Source organism: Aptenodytes forsteri, unplaced genomic scaffold (assembly GCF_000699145.1).
Source record: "Aptenodytes forsteri isolate BGI_AS27 unplaced genomic scaffold, ASM69914v1 Scaffold213, whole genome shotgun sequence".
In the NCBI taxonomy this organism is placed as follows: Eukaryota; Metazoa; Chordata; class Aves; order Sphenisciformes; family Spheniscidae; genus Aptenodytes; species Aptenodytes forsteri.
The window spans coordinates 612075-634757 of NW_008795522.1; the positions used below are offsets into that span (position 1 = coordinate 612075).

At 53.9% G+C, this 22683-nt stretch overlaps 2 protein-coding genes across 3 annotated transcripts in view; both read right to left on the reverse strand.

Annotated features, from left to right (window-relative positions):
• Positions 1-2911, reverse strand: part of TNNT2 (troponin T2, cardiac type) — a 12339-nt gene extending 9428 nt beyond the window's left edge. For both annotated transcript variants that reach the window (XM_009281883.2, XM_009281882.2), the window contains exons 1-2: positions 2843-2911; positions 356-403 (exon numbers count right to left, since the gene is read on the reverse strand). In XM_009281883.2, coding sequence (XP_009280158.1) covers positions 356-393 — 38 coding nt within the window. In that variant the 5' untranslated portion in view covers positions 394-403; positions 2843-2911. The remainder of the gene's footprint in view (positions 1-355; positions 404-2842) is intronic.
• Positions 2912-4918: 2007 nt separating this feature from the next.
• LAD1 (ladinin 1) lies at positions 4919-14772 on the reverse strand. Its single transcript, XM_009281906.1, has 9 exons — positions 14735-14772; positions 11394-11534; positions 9479-9986; positions 8912-9055; positions 8122-8171; positions 7194-7266; positions 6679-6807; positions 6192-6281; positions 4919-5017 (listed from the first exon to the last, which is right to left on the reverse strand). Exons 1-9 carry the CDS (start codon positions 14770-14772, stop codon positions 4919-4921), a joined length of 1272 nt encoding a protein of 423 aa, XP_009280181.1.
• Positions 14773-22683: the final 7911 nt, after the last annotated feature.

Below are 22683 nucleotides of genomic sequence, written 5' to 3' on the forward strand. Positions count from 1 at the left end.
TTTTGGGCTTGGGGGTTGCTCTGGATGTGGGGCGGTAGCCCCAGCAGCCACAGACTGATGACATCAGCTTTTCCCAGCTCTATCTCACTGATTTAGACTGCAGCATTTTTAATGCAGGGACTGTTCCTTGCCATGTATGTGATACATCTCCTAATGCAAAGCTCCCCACTGCTGGGGGTCTCGGCACTATCACAGCAGCGGTGCAGATGGGCACGGGGTGGGGGTATTTCATGCTGGGTGCTGGGGTAATGACAAGAGCCGGTGCTCCCCGAACGGCACCTCTAAGCAATACTGTGACCCTGTGGGAAAGTGGGAATAAGGAGAAAGAAAGGGTGTTTAAAAACACACCACTTACTGCTCATATTCTTCGGCGACCTCTTCGGAGTCCGACATGCCTGGTTATCTAGCAGAATTCAAGGCAGATTGGAAAAAACAAGGGTTAGGAGCTGAGATAAGGACAAGCACAGCCTGTCCTCCAGCACCCGAGACACGGGCATAGAGATGCTGCGTCTCTCCAAAGCGCTTGGAGCTTTGAGCTGTCCCCAGCCGGGCTGTGACAGCATTATCTCAGCAGAGATAAGGCTCCCCCCTCCCCTCCTGTCCCAGGATCACAGCTCACCCCAAACAGGAGGCAGGAGATTAGACACAGCCTCATGCAACACTGATAACTGCTGTCAGGAGCCATGTCCAGGGCACGCAGCTCCCCTTGCCACAGCCATCTCAGGGTGCTGTGTTTGCTCAGGGCACAGGAAAATAACCCAATTATAACGTTCAGCTTGTTTTGCTTCCTGACTATTCTTAGCTCAGTTGGGATATAGAAACTTGCAGGGACGTCCTGTTATCTCAAATTTACAGCCCTGCACAAGCCACAGCACAAGATCTCAGTGAGACCTCCCAGCCCAGCCCTCCAAGTGCAGAGCATGCTCTGGAAAGGGCCGATCTGGGCTCAGCAGGAGCATTTCTCTCCTGGTCCTGGCCCTGAGACTGAGGTTAGCTAAAAGGAATAATTCACAGCCTGGTTTAGCAATAGGGCTAATAACTGCGGAAACAGCCATGCTCATCTTCCCAGCACACCCATCTCCCTCCCAGCCGTGATCAGGAGGACTTCACTCATTGTCCCACCTCATCTGGCTTCCACCTAATGCTCCACCACAAGGTCTGCACAGACCAGCCTCATGATCAGCCCCAGTCCTGGGCATCTCAGGGTAGCCCTGAGCATCAGCCCAAGCCCCTGCACAGCCTGTCCACCGCTCATGTTCGTGCCAGACCTCGGCAAAGCTGAGATGCAGCAGGACAACGCAAGGCAGCTCTAGAAATAACTTCCATGTGCTGAACCACCTGTTCCCAGAGCAGCGCCGCTTCACTTCTCCTCCTGTCGGGCGTCTGGGAACAACTGGTCCTGGCTACATCTGTTGAGCATTTATTACCCGGGTTGGGTACGACAGGCTTCAGGATTGCTTATTCAAGATGCTGAACCCAGGACTGGAATCCGCAAGCACGGGAAAGACGCGTTACAGGAGGGGCGCCTCTGCATACCCGTGGTTCCCGGGGGGTTGTCAAATCTCACTTCCGAGCAATGACTCAGAAGGTGCTTTTTGGAGACAAATGAAGTCAGAACTCAGCCCCGTCTGCCTCGGGTTCACCGCCTGCTTCTGCCGTCATCGTTCCCTTCCCTCTGATGCATCTGGGGCTTGGCCCTAAGCACCCCCCTCCAGCACCATCCCCTCGATCTCTGCTCCCCCTCGAACGTCAATTCCTGGCCCTACTTTTTCCCCAGGCTTGGCATGGTCCTGCTGCCCCCAGAGTTTGGTCAAATCATTTATGTGGCCTCTGAGGACCTAGGACTTCATGTAGTCCTCTCACGACACAAGAGTGGAGACTCCCTCCTGGCCACGACAGCGCAAACATGCATTTGTGAAAGCTTATTTCTACATTTCCTTTCACCTCCTCTCTCATACATCACTAGATCCCACAGAGCATTTGCTGAGGAACAGCAACAAAACCAGGACTGTTAAGGGGGTACCCAAGAAAAACTAACGTTACACCAGAAAGTGGCTCTAGGAATGTTTATCCATCCTCTGCACAGAAACAGATAAACCTTTCCATTAAAGCTTTGAAATCTTGTTTTGAAAGAATTAGGAGAACCCAGCAGATGTATTACAGAGTTAAAAAGGAATCATTGCACATATTATTGACTGAAGAAAAATCTCCCATCATTTGCTGTGGATTAAATACTCCAGATATCCCTCCCAATCCTTAAAATCCCCCTCTCCATTACCTAAGGGCTGGCTGGTCAAACCTCTGGGGCTGAGTTAATCCTCCACAGTCCGCAGTCCCTGCTTTCCTCCAGGCTACCCAGACATGGAGCTCTCGTTTCCCAGCATTTGCTCCAGCATGGGTCACGTCGCTGCTCCCTTCCTGCTTGGCAAGGTCAGACCATGCAGGGGAGCATCCCACCTCTAACCCACCCCACGGGTTGCCAGTGAGCCAGGGCCAGGCTGACCTGACTCCCCCACTGGCACCGCATCCCTCTTGTCCCCTCCAGAGACACAGGGAATAGGGATCTATGAGATTGCCCCGGCACCAGGGTAGCCAAAATCCTTCTCAGATGCCTTGGCACACATTGGGGTGGTTCAAAAGGCGTTGGGCAAGTTGCAAACACAACCCCCTGGAGAGGGTCCTGATGCTTTATCCGTGGGAATGCCTTCATGGCAAAAATACATCCCAGTGCAAGCGGCTGGGGAGGACCATTAACCCTGAGCCAAACCCCTTCTGGGTCTTTATCTGCCCTTCCATTGAGCATCCTACGCCGCGAGCGGGCACCCCACCGCCCCAGCCTTACCTCTGCCGTGGGGCACCGGTGAGATCCCAGGGAGCCGAGGGGAAGCCGGCAGGTGTCTGGGAAATGCTCTTTGGGGGCAGGAGGCTTTAAGGGGGCTCCAGCGCCCACCCCGGGGCGGGCAGCGCCGCAAGGAATGTGCCTGGCGCCCAGTGAGGAATGCAACACTTGTGAGCTGCTATTTCAGCAGCCCCGGCCCCGGCCCCCTCCGTCGCTCCCCCTTCCCCCCCAGGAGCCCATATAAGCCCAAGCTATTGTGTGGCCTCAGAGATTTGCTATTTTAAACTCTCTGGACTGAGATACGCGAGTGCCCAAGGGGCTGACACAAGCCAGCCAGCTGTCACTTTCTAGGGCCGGGGACGCTGATAAGGCGACGCTGCCACGAGCGGAAGACCAGACCCTCCACCGCAGCCCCTGACCCGGGCTCGCTCAGATGCTGCACCGGGTCCAAGGTGCTGTAATGAGAAGGAAAGAGTCTCTGGCTGCTTTTACCCCCCGCAGAACATGTTTGTCTCAGGTTTTTGCCTTTTTTCCTCTTGCCAGAAGAAGGGAAGTAAACCGTTCCCGGTCCCAGCCCAGGAGCAAGTGACCAGGACCACCTTAGAAAGAGCAACTTTTATTAGAAAAAAAAAAAGGCACAGAGAAAACCAAGTCCTTTCCAAAGCCCAACAAGCAAGATCAGATCCCGGGGCAGCAGTAGAGTCCCACACCGAATTTGGACACCGCAATGGTTGCTCAAGGCACAGCCCTAGCCCATTGAATGGCCCCGGCACAAGGATTTGAGCATCATTTTATGGGCTGCTCATGGCACCCTAAAGCCAGCCTCGAGAGAGCACCCTGCTTCCCTGCTGGGTGGGCTCAGCAGCCTGGAGAGTGCCGGACCAGGGGTCTGCATAGCCACAGGCAAAGGGCTCAGGAGGAAGGGTGAGAGGGAAATGTCATTTGCAGAAGGGGCCCAGCACAGGGCGCTCAGATCCACGCAACCCCAAAAATAGGGCCGTGGCCAGCCCAACCTTGCCATATCACTAAGTGAAAGGGGTCACTGCTTGTAGGGAGCAGGGGACAGTAAGGGCAGATTAGAGAAGGCCAAGTCTCTGGCTCTGGCTCAGCTGTGTGCTGGAGGGAAGCACCAGGGCCATCAGGTCCACCCTTCCTCCATGAGGCATCTCCAAGCTACACTGGTGCACTTTGCAAACACTGTTTGCCTTTGGTTGGGTCCCTCCAGCAGTGACAGCCTGGGAGGTGGGGGTGACATCTGCCTGCCCCACACGAGCCAGGCAGCAGGGATGGACACGGTCCATGGACGTGCAGCTGAAACTCCCTTGGCCAGGCAGCTTCTTGCCCCAGTGACATCATCCAGCTGCAAGGGAAACGTATAGATTGATCCCCTTTGCAAGCAAAGTTACGGGGCACAGGCAGAGATTAGGAGGAAAACACCAAAATGTTGTGGGGAAGCGAGGCAAGAGTCTGCCTTCAGCATTTGCAAGGAGCCTCCAGGCCTGGGCACTCCCGGACAGGCAGTGAGTGAGGACTGGGGGCGCAGGGATAATCTTCCAGCCTTCTTCCTTCTCATCCCACAAGCAGAGGACCCTGGAGACCTGGGGTGCACCCACACATGGCGCGGGGGACTCTCATGGCAGTGGGCTGCTGGACGGTTGGGTAGGGCTGGGCTTTGATCTTCAGAGCAAAACAGTTTTTCCCAGATCATCTGATATTATTACAACTGATATTATTTCAACTGGAAAAGAAAGTGAGAAACAGTAAGGCCGGGCCTGAGGCTGCAAACCCCTCAAAGGCAGCTACTTTAACCAGGACCATACTCATCCCGAACAGGGGATGGGGCAGGCGGGCATCCCCTAAATCCCACCACGTGCCACTTCCTTTCCTCTCCCAGACCAGGCCCCTTCTCACCCTTACAGCTGCCCCGAGTTGTTCCCTCCTGCTGACTCCCCCAAGTCATGGGGTCCTGGATGTCCCACACGACCCCTCTCCCCCCCATAGGCTGCTTCTCCCGTGCCTGCCCTGTGGGAGATGCACTAGCGGGCAGGTCCCGGCTCTGCCCCTAGCTCAGAGCAGTTTTCAGAGCAGCTCCATGTCTACCTTGGTGTCTCCAGGGGTGTCTCCAGGCTGCTTTACCCAGACATCACGGTTTGGCAGGCTGTTTATTTTCCTGATGTCCTGGAAACAGGAGAGTCGTAAGTGGCACAAGAAGGTTTTCCCCACGCATCATGTGCACTGTTGCCTTGGTCTGACTTTAACCAAACCTTGAAGCATACATGCTCCAGGTAAAACCAGTCTGCTTTGAGATCCTGCACCTGGGAGACCCTCAAGACCAAGTGCAGCTCCAGCCCACAGAGATTGATGGCAGCAGGCGTTATTATAGGAAAAACCGATAAAGGAGCTGCAAGCTTTACCCAAGAGTGACCCCAGGAGCAAACCCTTTCCTGGCAGACACAGAGCCAGCACAGCCTCCTGGTACAGACACGTTTGGGCAGAACTAATCTCTGCAGCTCAGCGCTGGGGGTGCCCGGGCTTGCCTGCCTGGGCTGCAGGGCTGGGCTGGAGCTGCCCCTCCTGGTCCTGTACACAGGCGGCTGCAGGAAACTCTGCTACGAGCAGTGGCAAAACACCTTATTGCTGAAACAGTGATACCTCCCCAGGACTTGCTGAACCTCTCCTTTCCAAATACAGTAAACTACCCTGAGGTGAAAGGGTCTCCTGTCCGTCTCCGTCACATTCATGTCTCTGGAGCAGCCGTGGTGGCAAAGTGGTGGCCTCTGAGTCCCCTTAGCTGGGCACTTTGCCCCAACAGCTACAAGACACCATACTTTTGGGGGCTGGGATACACACAGGGATGCAGATCACTCCAGACCCCACATGCAGCAGGACGTCTCAGTGCACACACAGGTCTCCAAGCCTCACAGAGCCCAGTGCCGAAGGACCAAGCATACGGCTCATCTCCCAGTGGCCTCCCAGTCAGAGCTAGTCCTCCAGACACTGGTAGAGGTGAGATCATGCTAGGGTGGTCTCTCTCATGGTGGCAGGGTCAGGTCCCCCTGTATGTTTCCTGGGACACGCACCCAGCTGGTGCCTGCTCTCTCCTCACCCCCGGCTGGGAGCAGCTGCCTCCGGCACTTTGCAATCAGGATCAGGGCACAGCAACAAGTAGAGCCCGTGGCGGCCCTGCAGCACCCAAACCTCTGACCCTTGCTAAGCTCCTCTCAAACTCTTTAATGGGTTCAGCCAAGGGTTCATCAACCCTTCAAGCCCCACCACCCCAGGTGCAGGCACATGTCCCACCAGGCTGCCTGGTCTCAGGGCTCTAGCCCGAGGTGTCGGCACAAGCTGGTACCTTGCTCTTTTCCTCCTTGGCAGGCTCCTGAGCTCGGCTGATCCACAGATTAATGCGGGATGTCACTGATCCCGGGATCTTCAGGTTGTCCTGTGGCACAGAGAGGGACACCAAGGTTACAGCAACAACTCTCCCACTGCACGAACGTAACCCAGGCCAGTCCCCAGGGCATGGGGAGACTGAGCAAACCTGCAACAGGCAGAGACCAGCCTACACCTTGGCTCTATCCCAGCTCCTCAAACACCAGCGCATCGGCACAAACCCACACACTGCCAGAGCACAGTTTCGGTGGCAGCCGGTGCCCGAGCCCAGCCCTGCCCGGCACCGCTCAACAAGCACTAAACTCCCACCAAACTGCATCCAGGCAGCAGCCTGCCGGACAGTGCGTTGGTATCCAAACAGGGGAAGATTTGTCCAAAAGGCTGGTGCCTGCCCTGGCACAGGACCCCGCTGGAAGGTCCTCGCTCAAGCCAGCTCCTGCTCTTACCTTCCTGATAGCGAGTGGCTCAGCCTTGCTGGGAGCGCTTGCCTCAAAGAAGTTGCGCTTGCTGGCCACCCCCTCCGAGGACAAGAGGCTCTTCTGAATAGTCAGGGATGATTTCACCACTTCTGAGCGCTGGGAGGAGAAAGGGGCATCAGCAGGGGCAGTGCTGCACCCCAAGCAGTAAAAAGCAAATTCCTGCTTCTGGCTTGCGTCCCGAGTCCATTGGGGTCTGCTCCCTCCCTGCCCATCACCAGCTCATGGGCTTGCTCCGCTGCTCCCCGCAGCAGGACCATGCAGCAACCCTATGACCCTTTCCAAGGGATATCCCCTCCTGCTCCTAAAACCCTGAGGCTGATCCCTTTTTCTGCCTGGGATCATCCTCTTCAACCCCATTAGCACTGGTTGTTTGGTGCAGCCCAGTCCCTCTCTCCCTTCCCCGTTCAGCTCCAGGCCACCCCTCTCCCTCTTCCCACACATCCCTCCCATGCCAGCCCAGCTATGCCAAGGGTTTTCGGTACCTGCACAGCTGAGGTGTACTTTTCCAGCTTCTCCCCAATGGTGGTGCTGCTACCCGGGATCCTCAGACTCGCACTGGTGAAGAAGAGGGGAGAGAGTTGAACACAGCCCCCTCAGGATCTCCTGGGACTCAGCCCATGGTCCTGGAGGACTCCACTTGGCAGGTGAAGACCCCGTCCAACACAAGCACTTCTGCATCCGTCTGCCAAGTGAACCAAGGCAGCTCATTCCCTGCTGGGTTTCATCACCTTACTAGGGCCACACTGTACATTCAAAAATAGCTCTGAGCTCCTCAGTTTACCCTGTCTTCACCACTGCCAGCTCTGAACTGCATCTTCACCAACAGCAGTATGAGTTTGCCTATAGTATGCACAGGTGCAAGCCCAGGTGCCCTTAAAGCCCCACTCCCCTGCCCTGTAGGTGGGAGAGGGCATCCTATTGACTCCCTGCAGTCAGACCTGAGCCCTCAGTTCCTCAAGAGGTTTTAAGCCACCTGTCCAAACCTTGCCATGGAGATGTGGAGGATCACTTGATCTGGCCACCAAAGGCAGATCAGGTTGCTTGTGGACCTGTAGAGTGGGTTTTGATATCTCCAAAGATGGGACCCTGTTGTCGTGCTGCACTGCTCAACACTTAACCACTCCTGTGCAGACACAAGCACCGATGAGAAACTACATCAACCAAGAGACAGCAGGGGCTAGCTGGAGGGATCTTGTACAGATGCAAGCTGTACATTGCACATTGTCCTGTCCTCTGCTAAGCATCGCTGCCCGGTCAGCCAGGCACCCCAGGGACCAATGTTCAGCAGACCTGTGCCAGGGCACTCACTAGCTGGTACCAGGTCCTATCACCTCCTCCTCCTCCCTTGGAAAACAAAGGATGACCATTCCTGCCCAGCAAGACCAAAGTAACATGAAGAGAGGTGCTGACCTCCTTGTGAGAGGGCTTTGGCTTTCTTCTTTCTGTTTTCTTGAGATCATCTGGAAGACACAAGGAGAGGAGATACTGGAGCCATCTTTGGTTATCAAAGATAAACACGGGAGAAACTGTCTCAGACTCGTCTCCCCCATTTTCAAGCAAGCTCCATTTTCACTCACACCAGAGCTTAGCTCATATCTCAAAGCTCTCCAGACTAAAGACAGTTTGTAGTGCTAACAGTTTTATTCCCAATCAGGCACCATGAAAGTCAATTAAGCCTAGCCAGTCAGCCCTGAATCACAGCAGGGAGGATTGCAACAGTTCTTGGTTTTCCCAGCCTCTCCAAGCACTTTATTCCAGAGATCTTTTCTGGGGGAGGCTAGAGTTGAAGATATTCTCAGGGATGTAACAAGGGACAAGAAGGAGGATGGATTTTATTTTTATCCTGTGCTCTCAGAGAAGACTAGAAATGCCGGAGGGTGGATGGTCATTGCTGTGACTCTTGGGGAAATCTGAGGACAATGAGCTCCCTGTTTTCTCATCACTTCCCACAAGGTTCCATGCCAGCACAAAGAGTATGAACATGGGCATGTTCATCATCACAGGCCTTCGGTCAGACATGAAGAAGGAAAACAAAGGAAAGACTGAAACAGAACCGCAATGCCTAGATCAAGGGTGGATTTTGAACAGACTTTTGGGAACAGGCTCTGCCAACATAACCTGGAGACCAAAGCAACCCTTCCCTGTCACCATCCTCCACTGCCTAAATGGGGGTCTTTCTCCCACTTGCTTTGGCTCTTACCCGAAAGGAGACAGTTCTTGGGCTGGTTCGTCTGATGGAGCTGCTGTAGGTGACATGAGTTGGAGAAGTATCTGACTTTTCTACAGCTTCATCTTGGGTGGGAGACACCTGCATTACCTCCTTTGAGGGATTCCTGGATGGTTGCTGAGAAAAAAGCAGACCTCTGATGCATCCCTGCAGAGTCTGCAGAGAAGGTTGAGGTGCAGGGAGGAGAGCAGCTAGGGTGGGAACTGGTTTGGAGGCAGGAGTTTGAGATCGAAATCCTCCAAACCTTGACTGTCTCACTCAGATACACAAAGCCCCGGACACCTCTTCAGTGAAACCATGATGGCAATCAGTAGGGGCTTGCCGGAGAAGGTGATCAGAATAGTACATGCAAGGGAGGGAAAGGAGGTGGTGGGACCCTGTCCACCACCTCGTGGTTTGCAGCTCTCAGAAAAACCTTCCCCAAAAGCCCACGGGTCCCATTTCCCTCCTGGTACTTTTGGGCTCTCCATCTCTCTGTTGTCCTCCCAGTACCCAGGACTTCACACCCCAAGGGTCAGTGCCTTGTCCATTCCTGCTCACCTGCTGGTCCAGAGATGAGGTCACCACCGAGGCTGTCTTCTCCTCCGTGCTGCGGCTTCCCTGCCTGGTCAGGATCTTCACTTCGCGGAGCCGGCAGCCCCCCAGCTCTGGCGATGCCCGCTGCTGTGGCTCCCCCACCTCCTTCCTCTGCTCCCCCCGAGGCATCCCCACACCTTGTCCCTCTTTGTCCTGGAGACGTCCCCTCACCACCGCCTTCCTCTCCGAGGCCGGCTCTGGGTGCTGGTCTCCTGGTGGGTCCCCTCCGCCCTTGGCTGCATCCTGACCCTGCTCTCCAGCCTGGATGCTCTCCTGCCCCATGCGTGGCTGCGTCCCTGCCTCCACGTGGCTCGCTCCCACCCCTGGCTCCTGCTGCTCCTTATCCTGCCTCAGCTTTTCAGAGATGGCCATTGGGGACCTTATCCGTCTCCCTTCTTGCGTCTTCAGCACCTCCGAGAGCTTACGCTCTTCCTCATCCTCCAGAGACACCGGCTTCACCAGAGATTGAGGTCTAGAGACAGAGACAAAACAAGGGGCAAACCTCAGCACCCCGGGGCCAGAGGGCTGGCTTTTATGCTGCAGGTGAGGTTAACCCAGGTGAAAGACTCTGGGGGGCATAAAAATCCCACCAATGTCTCTGGAGTCATCCCTGTAGACCAGGACTTGCAGCCACACTCATCCCCGTCATCCCAGCTAGGCTCTCAGAGGACAAGTTTGGATTAAAAGTCTTTTTTTTCCTTTTTGTGGCAGAGATTAAGCATTTCTGCAGCCTCATCCCAGGACATCAGCATCCACCAAGTCCTGTGCCAAGGAGCTGTGGGCTCAGAGCAGCGTGCTGGGTCTGCTGCTGGATGAGACGTGCGTCTGTGGCTCTTTGGTGGATTAGGAAAAAAATACCACTATCTTTAGGTTTAAAGTGTTGGTCGTAAGACAATCTGCTATGGCAGGGTTCAACCACAGTCCCAACACCTTCTGCAAAACAGTCATTTTCCCCTCCTTCTCACAGGGAAACATAGGCACCAGATTTGGGAAGAGGCAGATAGGACATTTGTCCAGGGCCACACAGACTGTAACTACACAGTCTCCAGGGCTTGGAAAGGATATGGGATAGTATTTGCCCTCCTCCTGAACTGCAATCACCACATGGCCGGCCTGTGCTAGCACCAGGGAAGGGGGACATGTCCTGTCTAGCTTGTTCATGTTAGCCATGTCCAACCCCTATTCAACCCATATGCAACCCAGGTATCCTGACACCATCACGTCTGCAGAGAGAAACACCTACAGAGCATGAGTCTCACTGTGGACATAAAACATCTAAATATTGGACATTTCCAGGACCAATTTAGAGAGTGGGTCAGGTTGTGTAAGGGCAGTGTGATTTCAGGGCATGTCCAAATCCCAGCTCCCTGCAGCAAGGGACTTTGGGAGCACCACTGGAAAGCCCTTGGGTCACCTCCCCACTTCAGCACAGATCATACAATGTCACTGCAATGTTCATAGGAGCAGGAGGACAGCCAGCCAGGTGCTGCATGCTCAGCCCACCTTCCCGGCAGAGATGAGTGTCTCTCTGCTCTTACCTGCTCAAGATGCCACTAGGGCATGGCCAGCACCCACCCGAGCTCAACCTTGGCACCGACCCTCACCCTGGCACACCGGCTCCCTGTGCCATGGGACATGCTGAGGCCCATGATTGAACCCACCAGAGATATACCCCTCTTCTTCTACTCCTCCTGTGAAGCCCATCCTTCTGCCCAAGAGCCCATTGGACCCCTGCTCTTCCCACAGCTCAGCCCACTCTCATCCAGAAGAGACTCACACCAACTGCAGCAGCTTTGGCTCAGGGTTAAGAAGAACAAGGCAGCGAGCTGCAAGCTATCAGCATCATGAGTAAGACTGATGCTAGCAGGACCTCACGCACCTGCTGGAAGCTGGACTGGTGTCTTTCACAGGGCTAGGAGGCTCTTCATCCATCGATGTGGAGGACAGCAGGCTCCGGTGCCTTCGCCGGCGCTCTCTTTGCTGTTCTTCTTCATCCTCAAGGGTCCTCTGCCTGGCCAGGCTGTTTGGGATGAAACATAACATCATGGTGAGGCTGTGCCCTGCACAGGGAGCTTGCAGCCCTGATGCCAGACAAGAAAGGAGACCAAAACACCCTCGGGCAAGGGATGAGGGACTGACAGAGGTTGTCTTCCCCAGCTGCTGCGTGGGGCTGGAGGAGAGGGACTCCAACGCGAGCCAGGTGTCACAAAGTGCTCTCACTCCACCCAGCTGATGCAGGCATTTCCCAACACAAGCACTTGACTTTACAACTCCTAATTTCTTCTGTTGGAGGGAGCACTCATTTAAAAGGAATCCCTACATTACGCAAACCTTCCCGGGCAAGGATATTTAACCTGTAACTCAGCAAGACCAGGACCCTAGAGTCACCACATAGATCTCAACCACATAAACTGTCCACTAGTGACAGAAGATTTTAGCCCCAGTGCAAGTTGTGGCAACGGCATTTTAATTTTTATCGAGCAAAAAGCCTCAGATGCAAAAGCGTCAGAGGCTGAAGGTACTGCTGACAAGCTCTGCCTGGAGACAGGGATGGCAGGAGTTCCTCTTACTCCCTGCATGTGGCTGGGCCTGGGAATTGTTTGTAATCACAGATTGAACCAAAAAGACAAGGTTCGTAATCATCTTTAAAGAGTCATCTTCAAAGATTTTATATTGCACAAGCCAAGGAAATTTTTTTTTTTTTTGATAAAATACCGACCTGAATAAAAAGTCGTTTGGACAGCACCAGCTTTCCCTTCTCTGTGCAAAACCTGCCCACCCTCTCTGCCGGTGCATGAACTGTGTTGGAAAATATTTTTACTGGCTGGATTGAGCTTTTCACAACAATGTTCATCTGCCTACAGCACTAGTCATCAATCAGCTGCAAACACATGCAGGGGTCCCAGCAGAGCTCCCCGCACCCCCAACAGCCCGACCGGACAGAGCTCTCCCTGCACAGGATCCATCCCATCGCAGTGTCCCAGCGCTGGAGCTGGCACCCCAGTTTCATCCAGACTCAGGGTTTACTTTGAATTTGACTTTTAGGAACGTGAAAGTCAGAGCAGGTCCAGGCCTGCGGTATCGCTAATGTCGTTGCGGACACGGTGACTCGCAGTGCGGTTTACGAGTTACTGTGTAATGAAAGCTGGGTCATAAATTAAACCACATTACCCCCCGCAAATATTCGCGGCTTCTGTTCTTCCTGGTCAAGGGAGGCAAGGGAGTGCGAAAGGGTCAGCAGAGCAGAACGGAGAGCAAAGAGGGGACAGGTCCTGGCTGAGAGCTCAGCACTTGTCTGGGGACAGGGCAATGTGTGCTGCCCTTTCCTCCCGCTGCATCCATCCCCATCGCCCCCTGCTCCCCCCAGCAGCCTTCACACCTCAACAGCAATCGGACCCACTGCTGGGGGGCTCCAGGGTGGTCCCTGATGCCATGCTTGGCATCGGCAGAGGCAGGGATGGAGAAGGCTGGGACCTGCCCCAGGGAGCCATAAGCATCCCTGGCCAGCTCTCACCCCGCCAGGGGACACCTCCCCGTTCAGCTCCTTGCGGCTGTACTCCCCTCCGTGGGCCTGACCCTGTAAATATTTGCACACAGCTTAGCTGCACTGGGAAGGCAGCACGGCTTTATTTGCACAGCACAGTGTGATCTCCTGGCAAGACGTGCTGCAGCAATCACTGCACACACACGCATTCCCACCCAGCAAGGTTAGCACGTGTATGGGGACATACGCGCGCAGGTGCTTCTGCTAAGCACTCTTGTCCCTCAAGCAGTGACAGTGTGGAGTGCTAAAGCCAGTTTAAAGCCACGTGAGACCCAGTTACTTCTTTGTTTTTGCATGCACAGACTCCTTCGAAATGAAAATGAGATTTTCCTGCCTTGAATTTGCTTGGCTCCTGCAGAGGCAGTGTGTAACCTGGCATTATTAGCATGCAGTTTCTCATTATTTGTAATTAAGTAATTCACCCATTAGGCTATGGATTTGCTTTGCCAATCTTCCCCTCCTCTTTTCAAAGAGGGATTTATTTTTCACCGTCTTACCTTTTTTAACCTCAGAGATGAATAAAAAAAGTTTGGCGAGTCTCCCCCTGCCTTGTCCTCTCCTGCCCTGTTAATCATTAGTGCTGAGATATCTGACATTTATGCTGTTTCAGTGAATGCTGTCTCATCTAATGAGAGAGGAGAAACTGCCTTCCTGGGTTGTGAAACAACCTGGCTGCAGGACCCCGCTGGGCTTGCGTTCGGGCAGGTCCATGGCGCAGAGGAGGTGGATCTGGATGGGGCCGGGATGCCCTCTGGATCTGTCCCCGCCATGATGGAGGCAGGGTGTGAGCTGGCAGCCTCTGAGCAGCAGGGTCTCTCTTCATTCCCATTTCTGGGCTGGCCATGGTGAGTGTCTTACCCAAAGTACTGGGGTTTGCAATTGTCTCGGAGCCATCACATCCACTCAAACTAGGATTTCTTCTCCTTTTTGTGGGAGAGTGCGGCTGTGTTTGAGTCACCTTCACCCCGTCTGCGTAGCCGAGGTCGGCAGTGCTTGCCCCAGGGTCTGTGGGAGGTCAGGAGCGATCCCCACATCACCCAGGCTTCGTGTGAGCCCCTGACTCACCCCGTGATGCCCAGGAGCCTCACCTGCCCTGGCTCCCATCAGACACAAAATCACTTTTTAGGAAAGACAGAGCAGTGCAGCCAATGCCACGGGGCTGTGGGGATCATTCAGCGACTGCCGATGAATCAGGGCTTGCTCAGCACCGGATGGGCAGAGGCTGCAACCTCCGCACGGTGGAGCCGGGACATGCACCCAGGGGCTGTACAGATACGGGGCAAGTGAAAAAAAACCCACAGCCGGCTCTGGAGCAAGTCTGGAGGCACAGCCACGCCAGCCAGACCCTACCCCAAAGAAAGGCAAACCAGACCAAAAATATATCCAACACGGGGCAAGGATGCATTTCCAGAGCCATTTTCCCATGCAGTGCTCAGCTTCCCCAGGCAGCAGAAACAAATCTGCCTCTGATCTTGCCCACCCATGAGAAACTCCAGCAGTGCCAAGCACTCGCCGGGGCTGACACCACCTCTGCAAGCAACACCCCTCGCGCTGGCTGTCCCCTCTTCCCATCCTCCCCAACACCCCTTGGCTGAGGCTCGCCATGCCAGCAGCCCACCCTCACCCCCTCCCTCCCGCCGGTGGAAAGGGTTAAGCATTAAACCACAAGCACCTACCTGGAGAGATCGGACCAGTTCCTTCTGCTAAAAGACATTCCTGCTTTCTGTGCGTTTCAGAGAGCCCCCAAAACTTGTGCCGGCATCAAGGCCAAGGTGCTGTCGGACCCACAGGGATCTGCACTGCCTTGGAGACTCTGCTCCCCGAGGAGAGAGGAACTCCCTGCAAGGTTATTTCCCTGTGCACCTTTACCCTGCCTGCAACCCGTTTACCACCACGCTGCATCACATGGTTTCTTATCTACCTTGACAGAGGCAAGGCTGTAATTTGTCTACTAGCGGCGCCGTGCAAAAGACGCCCTGCCCAGGAGTGCCACGCAAAAGCAAATCACTCCTCACTGCCTGCTGTGCCAGGGTTTGAGCAGAGACCCGCGCTCGGGGCTCGATCTATCCAGGTCTCTCAGGGTTTCAGAGACAACTCCCTGCAGAGAACCTGTTTTACCAGCCACTCTCCACCAGTCAACAACTCCTCCAACACCGGTGGAGGAGGTGAATTACCTTGGGCTGAGTGGGAGGAGGCTGGCTCCCAGGGATCCAAAACAGTCATTAAAACACCTCCGTCTGGGTGCAGTCCAGCCCTTTCCAAAGAGCATGGGAGGGTGCCCTGCTCCCTTCAGCCTTTTCTGGATGTCTTGGATTGAGGCATCATGGCCTCCCCTGTCGTTATGAGCTTTGCTGCAGTAGAGAGCACTCACGAAGTCTCAGAGGAAGTGGCTGAAGCATGGAGGTGTCCAATTTTTGGGTGCTGAAGCCCTGTGCCAGAGGGGAGCTGTGTGCCCAGGCTCATCCCATGCCTGGACCCAGTCCATCAAACCTTTCATCCCCCCTGGGCTGGTTTCAAGACCCCATCGCCGCACGTTCACACAGGGCAACACTCTCCTTCAAAGGGCAGGTGTGAAGGCAATGGGGGGACTATCTTATCGGGGTGACGGGGGCACCCAGACACAGCAGAGCCGGGTCCAAGCCTGGTTTTTACCTGGGGCAGCCCCAGTGCACAGCCTGGCTGGGACCCCAGTGCTCCCACTTCTGAGGGTGGCCGGGCAGCTATCACGGCAGATGCCTACAGAAAAAGTCATCCAGGACCCCTTGAGTACAAATTCGGTCTCTGATCCTGGTGAGATCCATCTCTCCGCCAGCCCGAGAGACTGATTATAAGGCTGGGCTTGCCACGCATGCCTCCAGCCCACAGGGGTGTGCCCGGGACCTGAGCAACCAAAGGAACTATTTTAATCAAAGGTTCCTGATTAAAATCCCATTTCTAAAAGACAGCCATGTCAAATGAGCCGTCCGCTCTGAGTAAGGCTCGTTCTCTGTTTTCCTTTCTTCTTGCAGTAACCGATTATCTTTTAAGTGTTTTCATACACACAGAAAATTCAGCGCGTTGTGGCATAAGGAAAAAAAAATTACTTAAATAACCTCGCAAGCATCCTGCTAATTGCTGACAAGCTATATATAGCAGTTCAGCATCAGCAAGCTACCATAAAGCAATAAACCTTCCTGATTAATGTGCAGTGAGCACTTTACTTGCAAAACTCATTGCCAAAGGATATCACTGAAGCATTGGACTTAACAGGATTTTAAAAAGGATTAGACTGAACGTAGTGAAAGAACACCCTCAGCTAGGATCTACATGGCAAACAAATATAAAACCTCACAGTTTGTGATTCTTCTTATTATTAAGATGAAGAAATTCTAGACAGGCATTTAGTGGCTGGGGATTAGGCAGAGGACAAGCCTTGATGACACTCACCCTTCACACTCCCCTGGTCTTTATTTTCAGCTCCGAGACCTTTTGAGCTGAATGTGGTTTCCTCTTTAGTTAAGACCCCTCAGTGGGTTTCTCCTCCATGGATTTGCCCGGTTTCCCTCAAACCCAGGAAAACTGTCAGTATAAAAAACATCCTTCAGCAAGGAGTTCCCCAGGTCTATTCCCCACTGCTGGAAAGGTTCCCTCCTCTCCTTCAATTTGGATGAGGTCCTGCTGAGCTGGTTGGCAGCACAAAGCATTGATCTCTCATGGTTTGAGATTTTTGCTGCCACGGAGCATGTAGCTCATGTTTTCCTTGATGTTCCTCATGTTTTTTCATGTTCACCATAATCCCCAGCTATCACTCCCAAGCAGGCAATGGCCAGCCTACAGCCCATCAACTTATATATGAAGTCATGTTGGATTTTTCCCTCTGTGTGTTACCTTATACTCCTCCAAACATCCCTTGCCATTTTATCTCCAAACCCCAAGTCCTGCAAGATCCTTCTGAACATCTGTGTCATCAGTCTTCATCTCTGCTATGCCGAATACACAAGAATTATCAGCAGAGTCTGTTATCTCACCAATGTTTCCTATCTGCTAATTGATTATTTACCTCTACTTGGACTTTCCCTCTTAGCCGTGGCTGACCTAAAGGTCTTTGCTTCTGGAAATCCAGAAAAACTCTTATCTACCAGGTGACCCTTATCCACAAGCTCATTGACGCCTTCAGCAAATGCCAGTCACTTTGTGAGACCGGAGTTCCCTTTACAAAAGTTATTTTTGGCCACCCTGAGCTCATCACCGAAGTCCAGACCAAACTGCAGGTCCACAAAGCTGAAGGTGATGAAATTAGGCAGGGGCATGAGTCCGTGCAGGGAAGGGATGCTCAGAGGAACCAGTCTGACATTCATCCAGATCTGCTCTATGCACCAGGCTGTTTTACCTGCTGTCCCAGATCTACAGCCAGAAGAGGAAAGCTATGTGCTCTTGGCCGAGGGAGTTGTGCCAAGGGACTCTGCTGTGTGCAGGCAAGTCTCTAGTGTAAAACCGCACTTCTCTCCGGGTACCCACTTTGCCCAGGGGTGGCTTTCCAGCCGCGTTGCAGGAGGGCTCTGCTGGCAGACCTGCATCTGCTTGAGGAGCTTAAGGAGGCCAGATCTTCATCTGATGCAGATCAGCAGAAGACACCTATTTATGCCCACTAAGGAGCTAAACCAGTATCAGCAGGGTTGTTTTTTTTTCCCTTGGGAACAGTGTCCTGTGTCTCATCCCGACGCAGAGCCTGTTTCTTTGGCTACAGGGCAGTGGAGAGCTTCCAGTTTCCACAACTGTGCTGTAATTAGGGCATTCCTCAACCTTGCCCCGGGGCCCAGCAGTGAACCCTCCACCTCCACCCTTTTTGCCTGTGCCGGTCCCCCAGCATCGGCCACGGCTCAGCTCCTCCCTTGGCTCCACAGGCTCACCCCTGCCGCACTGCCGGTGGTGCAGTGGAGTCAGCAGCATCGTCTGCCCAGGTTTCCCCACTGGGCTGGGGCGTGGGGCTCGATGGCCAGGAAAAGGGGTTTTTCACCCTTGCTCAGCTGCCATCCCATCGCCGCAGCGGGCAACAGCTCACAAAGGTCCCACTAGCAAATGCTTTAAAAATCTCCGCTCACCCACACACACGGAGGTCTCCCTGCATCCCCGTGCTGGTGCTCTGCAGGCACTGGGATGGTCCAGGGCTGTCCTTCCCCAGCTACAATTCCTTCAGCTTTTGGAAAGATGTGTGTGATGCACTAGAAACTGAGAGTACAGAGATACCTCTGCTGTGCAAAGCAAGCCAGAAAGTGTCTGAGATTGGTGTGTGTTTGCTCAGAAACCAAACAAAACCCGACCACAGACTTTCCTGTTTTCTGTAGGAAAAGAATAACCATTGTCAAAACTGCCTTGCACCTAGCTAGCAGAGGGCTTTTTTTTCATTTATAATTTGACTTTTTTTAAGAAAAGAAATAGTTTAGACAAATCTTGGTTCAGAAATGCCACCGTGGTGCCCCATGGATGCTATAGTGTCCTTCAGGTTCCCATTCTCCTCTGCAGATTGGCCTCCTCAGTAGATGCCATCTCCTGTGATGCCCCAGGTCTAACAATGAAGAACCGTGGACATCCCCCAAAAGTGGTGTCAATGGAAAATTTTCAGGTCATGGATAGAATAAGTGTGACCCATTGCCAGCACCTGTATGGCAGACTGCATCCCTCATAGCACATGGAATCAGTTGCAATTAATGAGAAATCCCCTCTGATGTGAGCAGTGAGTGAGAGGGTTCAGGCCACAGCAAAGGAAGATGGACAGGATGGACGTACCCCACTCACACCAAGTGCCATACCCCAACCCAGCCCCGTCCTTGCAGGACACAAGCCTGGAGGGCTGCAGGAGGGGAAAATGGGGGTAAAGAAACCCTTTTCTTCCCATTTTATACTGCAGGGAACACACAGGACCCACAGTGACGACTCACGGTGGTTGTTACAACCCTGCCGATGGGGCGCAGTTGCCGCTGGGTTGCCTCCTGCGCAGCTGCAGCCGCGGGGTTTGATCCTGCACCTGCAGCACCACGGAGGCCACGGGGGACCGTGGGGGGGGGGGTAATGTTTAACCTTTACCACCAGGGACTGCAGCCTGGTGTTAACCCCTGCACAGGGCAGGGTGCTGCAGTGGTCTTCAGAGGCCGTGGGATAAACTTTACCCCTTCCCACCCCGGGGTTGCCCATCACTGCTAATCCTCCTCCCCTTCCTCCCTTTGCAGGTCCAGCCACCAGCTGAGCTGCAAATACGCTCAGGGAAATATCTGGGCACAGTTCAGATGTCTCTAGGCATGACCGATTAGCAAGGAGGTCACAGAACATCCTAGGAAAGGAAGGGACCATCTTACAGCCAACTAGGAGGGATATTTCTGAAAGGCCACGTCAGGCCAAGCCCTTTGAATCTCCCTCATTGCAGTTTTGCCAGCAAAACCTTTCCAGCAGAAAATCATTGGGTTGATTAATATTTTTTTCTACTGTCCAATTTAATTTGCAATTTCTGCAATTTCAGGCTTCCAGCTCTTTGCTTTGGGGACTCTTGGCTGCAATGGAGCAACCTGGAGGACGGTAGGGACAGGGGTCTGCTCAGTTCAAGGAGACAGGACTGACTTACGCAGTTCTTCTGGAAATAAATACAATTTCATTAGCAATTGCCCAGCATCAGCTTCTCTCCTTAAGAAGAGCCTTGCAAGTCCCCCATTTGGGCTGAATTTTCAGTAAAAAGAGATTACCGTAGGGTTCCCTTCTAATGCAGAGAGAAGAAATTGAGATATTGTCACCTGGGAGGGAAGCAACACTGGGACTGCAGAGGTGGCCTGGTGCAAGGGAAGCCAGGCGCATCCTGGGATGAAAGGTTCAAACTGCCCCTTTTACCAAGGGGAGAGCTGGGCTCCCAGCTGGCCCAGAGCTACAGAAGCAGCTCCAGAGCACAGGTGGAGGAGAAGACTTGGCTCCCAGTCCCCCAGTCCAACCAGGAGAGCCTTGTGCTCAGAGCAGACAGCTGCATTTTCCCTTGAGATTCAATCCCTGTAAAGAGATGGGGTTTTTCCATGTTTCTAATAAAATGGAAATCCATAAAACTTTGTGTTCCCATGACCCATCAATGTGGTTTTCCACCAGAGAAGGATGAAAATGGGACACGGTGACTGGGGAGCATCATACTTTGAAAAAATAGGGGAACTTGCAGAGCGAAGAGTTTTGGGGTTTTCTCTCCCTCCCTCAATCTAAAACACAAGGCAGCCATGCAAAGTCATCTATAGCCTACGATGAGTGCATGTGGGCTCTGGGATCTTGCTGAGTACACCCTGGCTGGCTCTTACTGTGGCTGCAGAGACATACTGGTGAGCCCTAAGGTTTTGCTCTGCAGCAGTTTTGGGTCTTGGTGCGCAGGATCTGACGTTGAGCTGGACACGGGCGCAGGCTGGCTGCCGAGCATCGACCGGAGCCTGGTCCCACGGCACCCATCACCCATATTGTCTTTCATTTCACTACCATCCCTCCCCGCCCCACAAACGCCATCCCCCTTTTTTTTTTTTAAATTACCAAATTAGCATAATTGCACTAAGCTCAGAGCAACTGTTCTCGACCTGGACTTGGCTTGCCATTTTCTACTTCTGTTCCAGGTCTGAAGAAGGCTTTGTTTCCATGAAACCTCTCTTGCATTTTCCAGCTATACCAGTTGGTCAGGTAACAGTTATTACCTCTCCCTACACACCTTTCTTCCTCTGCCAGGATCGCTGCCGAGTGTGTGAGTTCCCTCTGGGGATAGCATGTGCAGCAAGATCCCAGGACACTGCCTCGGCACAGCTCCCGCTCGGGCAGCAAGCTCAGAGGGGCGAGATCGTGGCCGAAACCTTTTGCCTCCAGTGGTGGGGTAGGTTGGGCCGTGGCAGCATCCTGGGATCTCGCCACACATGATCTCCGGTCACCTTCGAAAGCAGAGTCGCTTGGGTTGGCCAAGACGGAGACACACTTCCCAGGGCTGCGCCTGCTGGGGACCCATCCCGAGGCACGCAGGGGGAGGACAAGCAGTCCTGGCGCCATGCTAGACTGCAGCTGCTCTGCCGAATTAAGCTTGGAAAGGAAAAAATGGGTGGAAAAGGCTCTGTGTGCCATGCAACCACTCCGGTCATGCAGGGGGTGATCCTGGCCCCAGTTAGCGGGATGCTGATGGGGATGGAGGGTCAAGTGGAAAGACTGAGCATCTGTGCTTGCTAAGGAAGCGAATGTGTGTTTTCCACCTGACAGCTACCTCTGATCTAACCCTAATTTGGGGAAGAGTTTTCATATTGAGTCTTAAATTCTCTGTGAAGGAACTGCTGGGTGTTGTGGCAGCCTGAGTGCTAATGACCATGCTAGAAATAAGTGTTCCCATCGGTCGCCATCTGCCCTAACCCTCTTTGCCCAGGGACAAAAGTGAGTGGTTGGGCTCAGTATTCCTGAATTGGCTAAAGGAGGGGATGTGATGCCCAGAGCAATCCGGCTGTCCTGCCGGTTTGGAGCCCAAGCCCAAACCCACCTCCCTACAATGGCTTTCCCTCTCTTGCACTGCCGGCCACTGAGCTACCCGAGTCTGCTGCAGAAAGTCCTGCAAGAGCCAACTGCATGGGGCCACCTTTTTCTGCCCCTAAAGAAATGCAATGTTCTTCTGGGAAGATTGAGCTCTGTTGGAGACCACGCACTTTTTGATGCTGTTTCCTTCCAGCCCTGGTACCTGTCCGGGGACCTGCACTTTGCTTCGAGATTATAGCATTTTCTGTACTTTACAAGCTCACTACACAGGGACAGGGGTGTGCTGCAAAACACCCATGGTGTGGCACAAGTTTGAAACCATGGATGCTGCGATTCCTCTGGGTACCTTGGGGACATGGACAAGGCATTGCTACAACGACCAAGAGCACCCCGTGGGGGCTGAGGCTCAGCATCTCCTGCAGTGCAACCAGGCAGAAGACCCAATTTGGTGTGAATTCTCACCAATTCTCCCCTCCAGCCCTGCTCTGGAGTTGAGCTGGCACATTCTCAGCTGCTTGCACCCAACCACCTGCAGTCTGGGGGGCTGTGATACCGAAGATGATAGGACTAGTGGGGAAGCACAAGCTGTTTGGCCTGAAAGACGGATTCATCTCATGGACTCCTGAAACATTGTTCGAATTAAGCCTTGAAACAGGGCTGCCCCAATTCCCACAGCTCCAGTGCCTGTGACGGGGCAGCCGGTGGGAGAGTTGGTGCCTGCGTGAGCAAGCTCTGAAGGCTTTTCCAAAACCAGAGGAGAAGGAGGGGTGGGGGGAGCCGGTAGACAGCCATCTCCGCGCTGAGACCCGAGCCTTGCTGCTTGAGAGGCTGGTGCATCACTGGAGCCTGGCAAGGGCTGTGGTGCATGGGAGGGGAGAGGGGTGGCCTGTGCATGGGGCCAGGGGGGTCTCAGCAGAGCTGGTGGGGCACCAGGGACACCAGGGAGCAGCCTGGGGGGCTGGAAGAGATGAGCCCAAAGCAAGTCTGATCCCAGGGCGTGCTGCCGGCCTGAACGCCGGCACGAGGACATTGCAGGGTGGCAGGAAAGGACCAGGGCATCTTCCCCACCAGACTGTGGACCAGCACCTGCCCCTGGCCAATGCTCCCACAAGGATGAGCCCACGTGGCACTC

Coding starts and splice junctions, on each gene's coding strand:
- LAD1 (XM_009281906.1), bottom strand. CDS start 14,772: ATGTCTTTTAGCAGAAGGAACTGGTCCGATCTCTCCAG. Junction 11,535..14,734: donor AACTGGTCCGATCTCTCCAG/GTAGGTGCTTGT, acceptor CATCCCAAACAG/CCTGGCCAGGCAGAGGACCC. Junction 6,808..7,193: donor AGTACACCTCAGCTGTGCAG/GTACCGAAAACC, acceptor TTCTCCTCCCAG/CGCTCAGAAGTGGTGAAATC.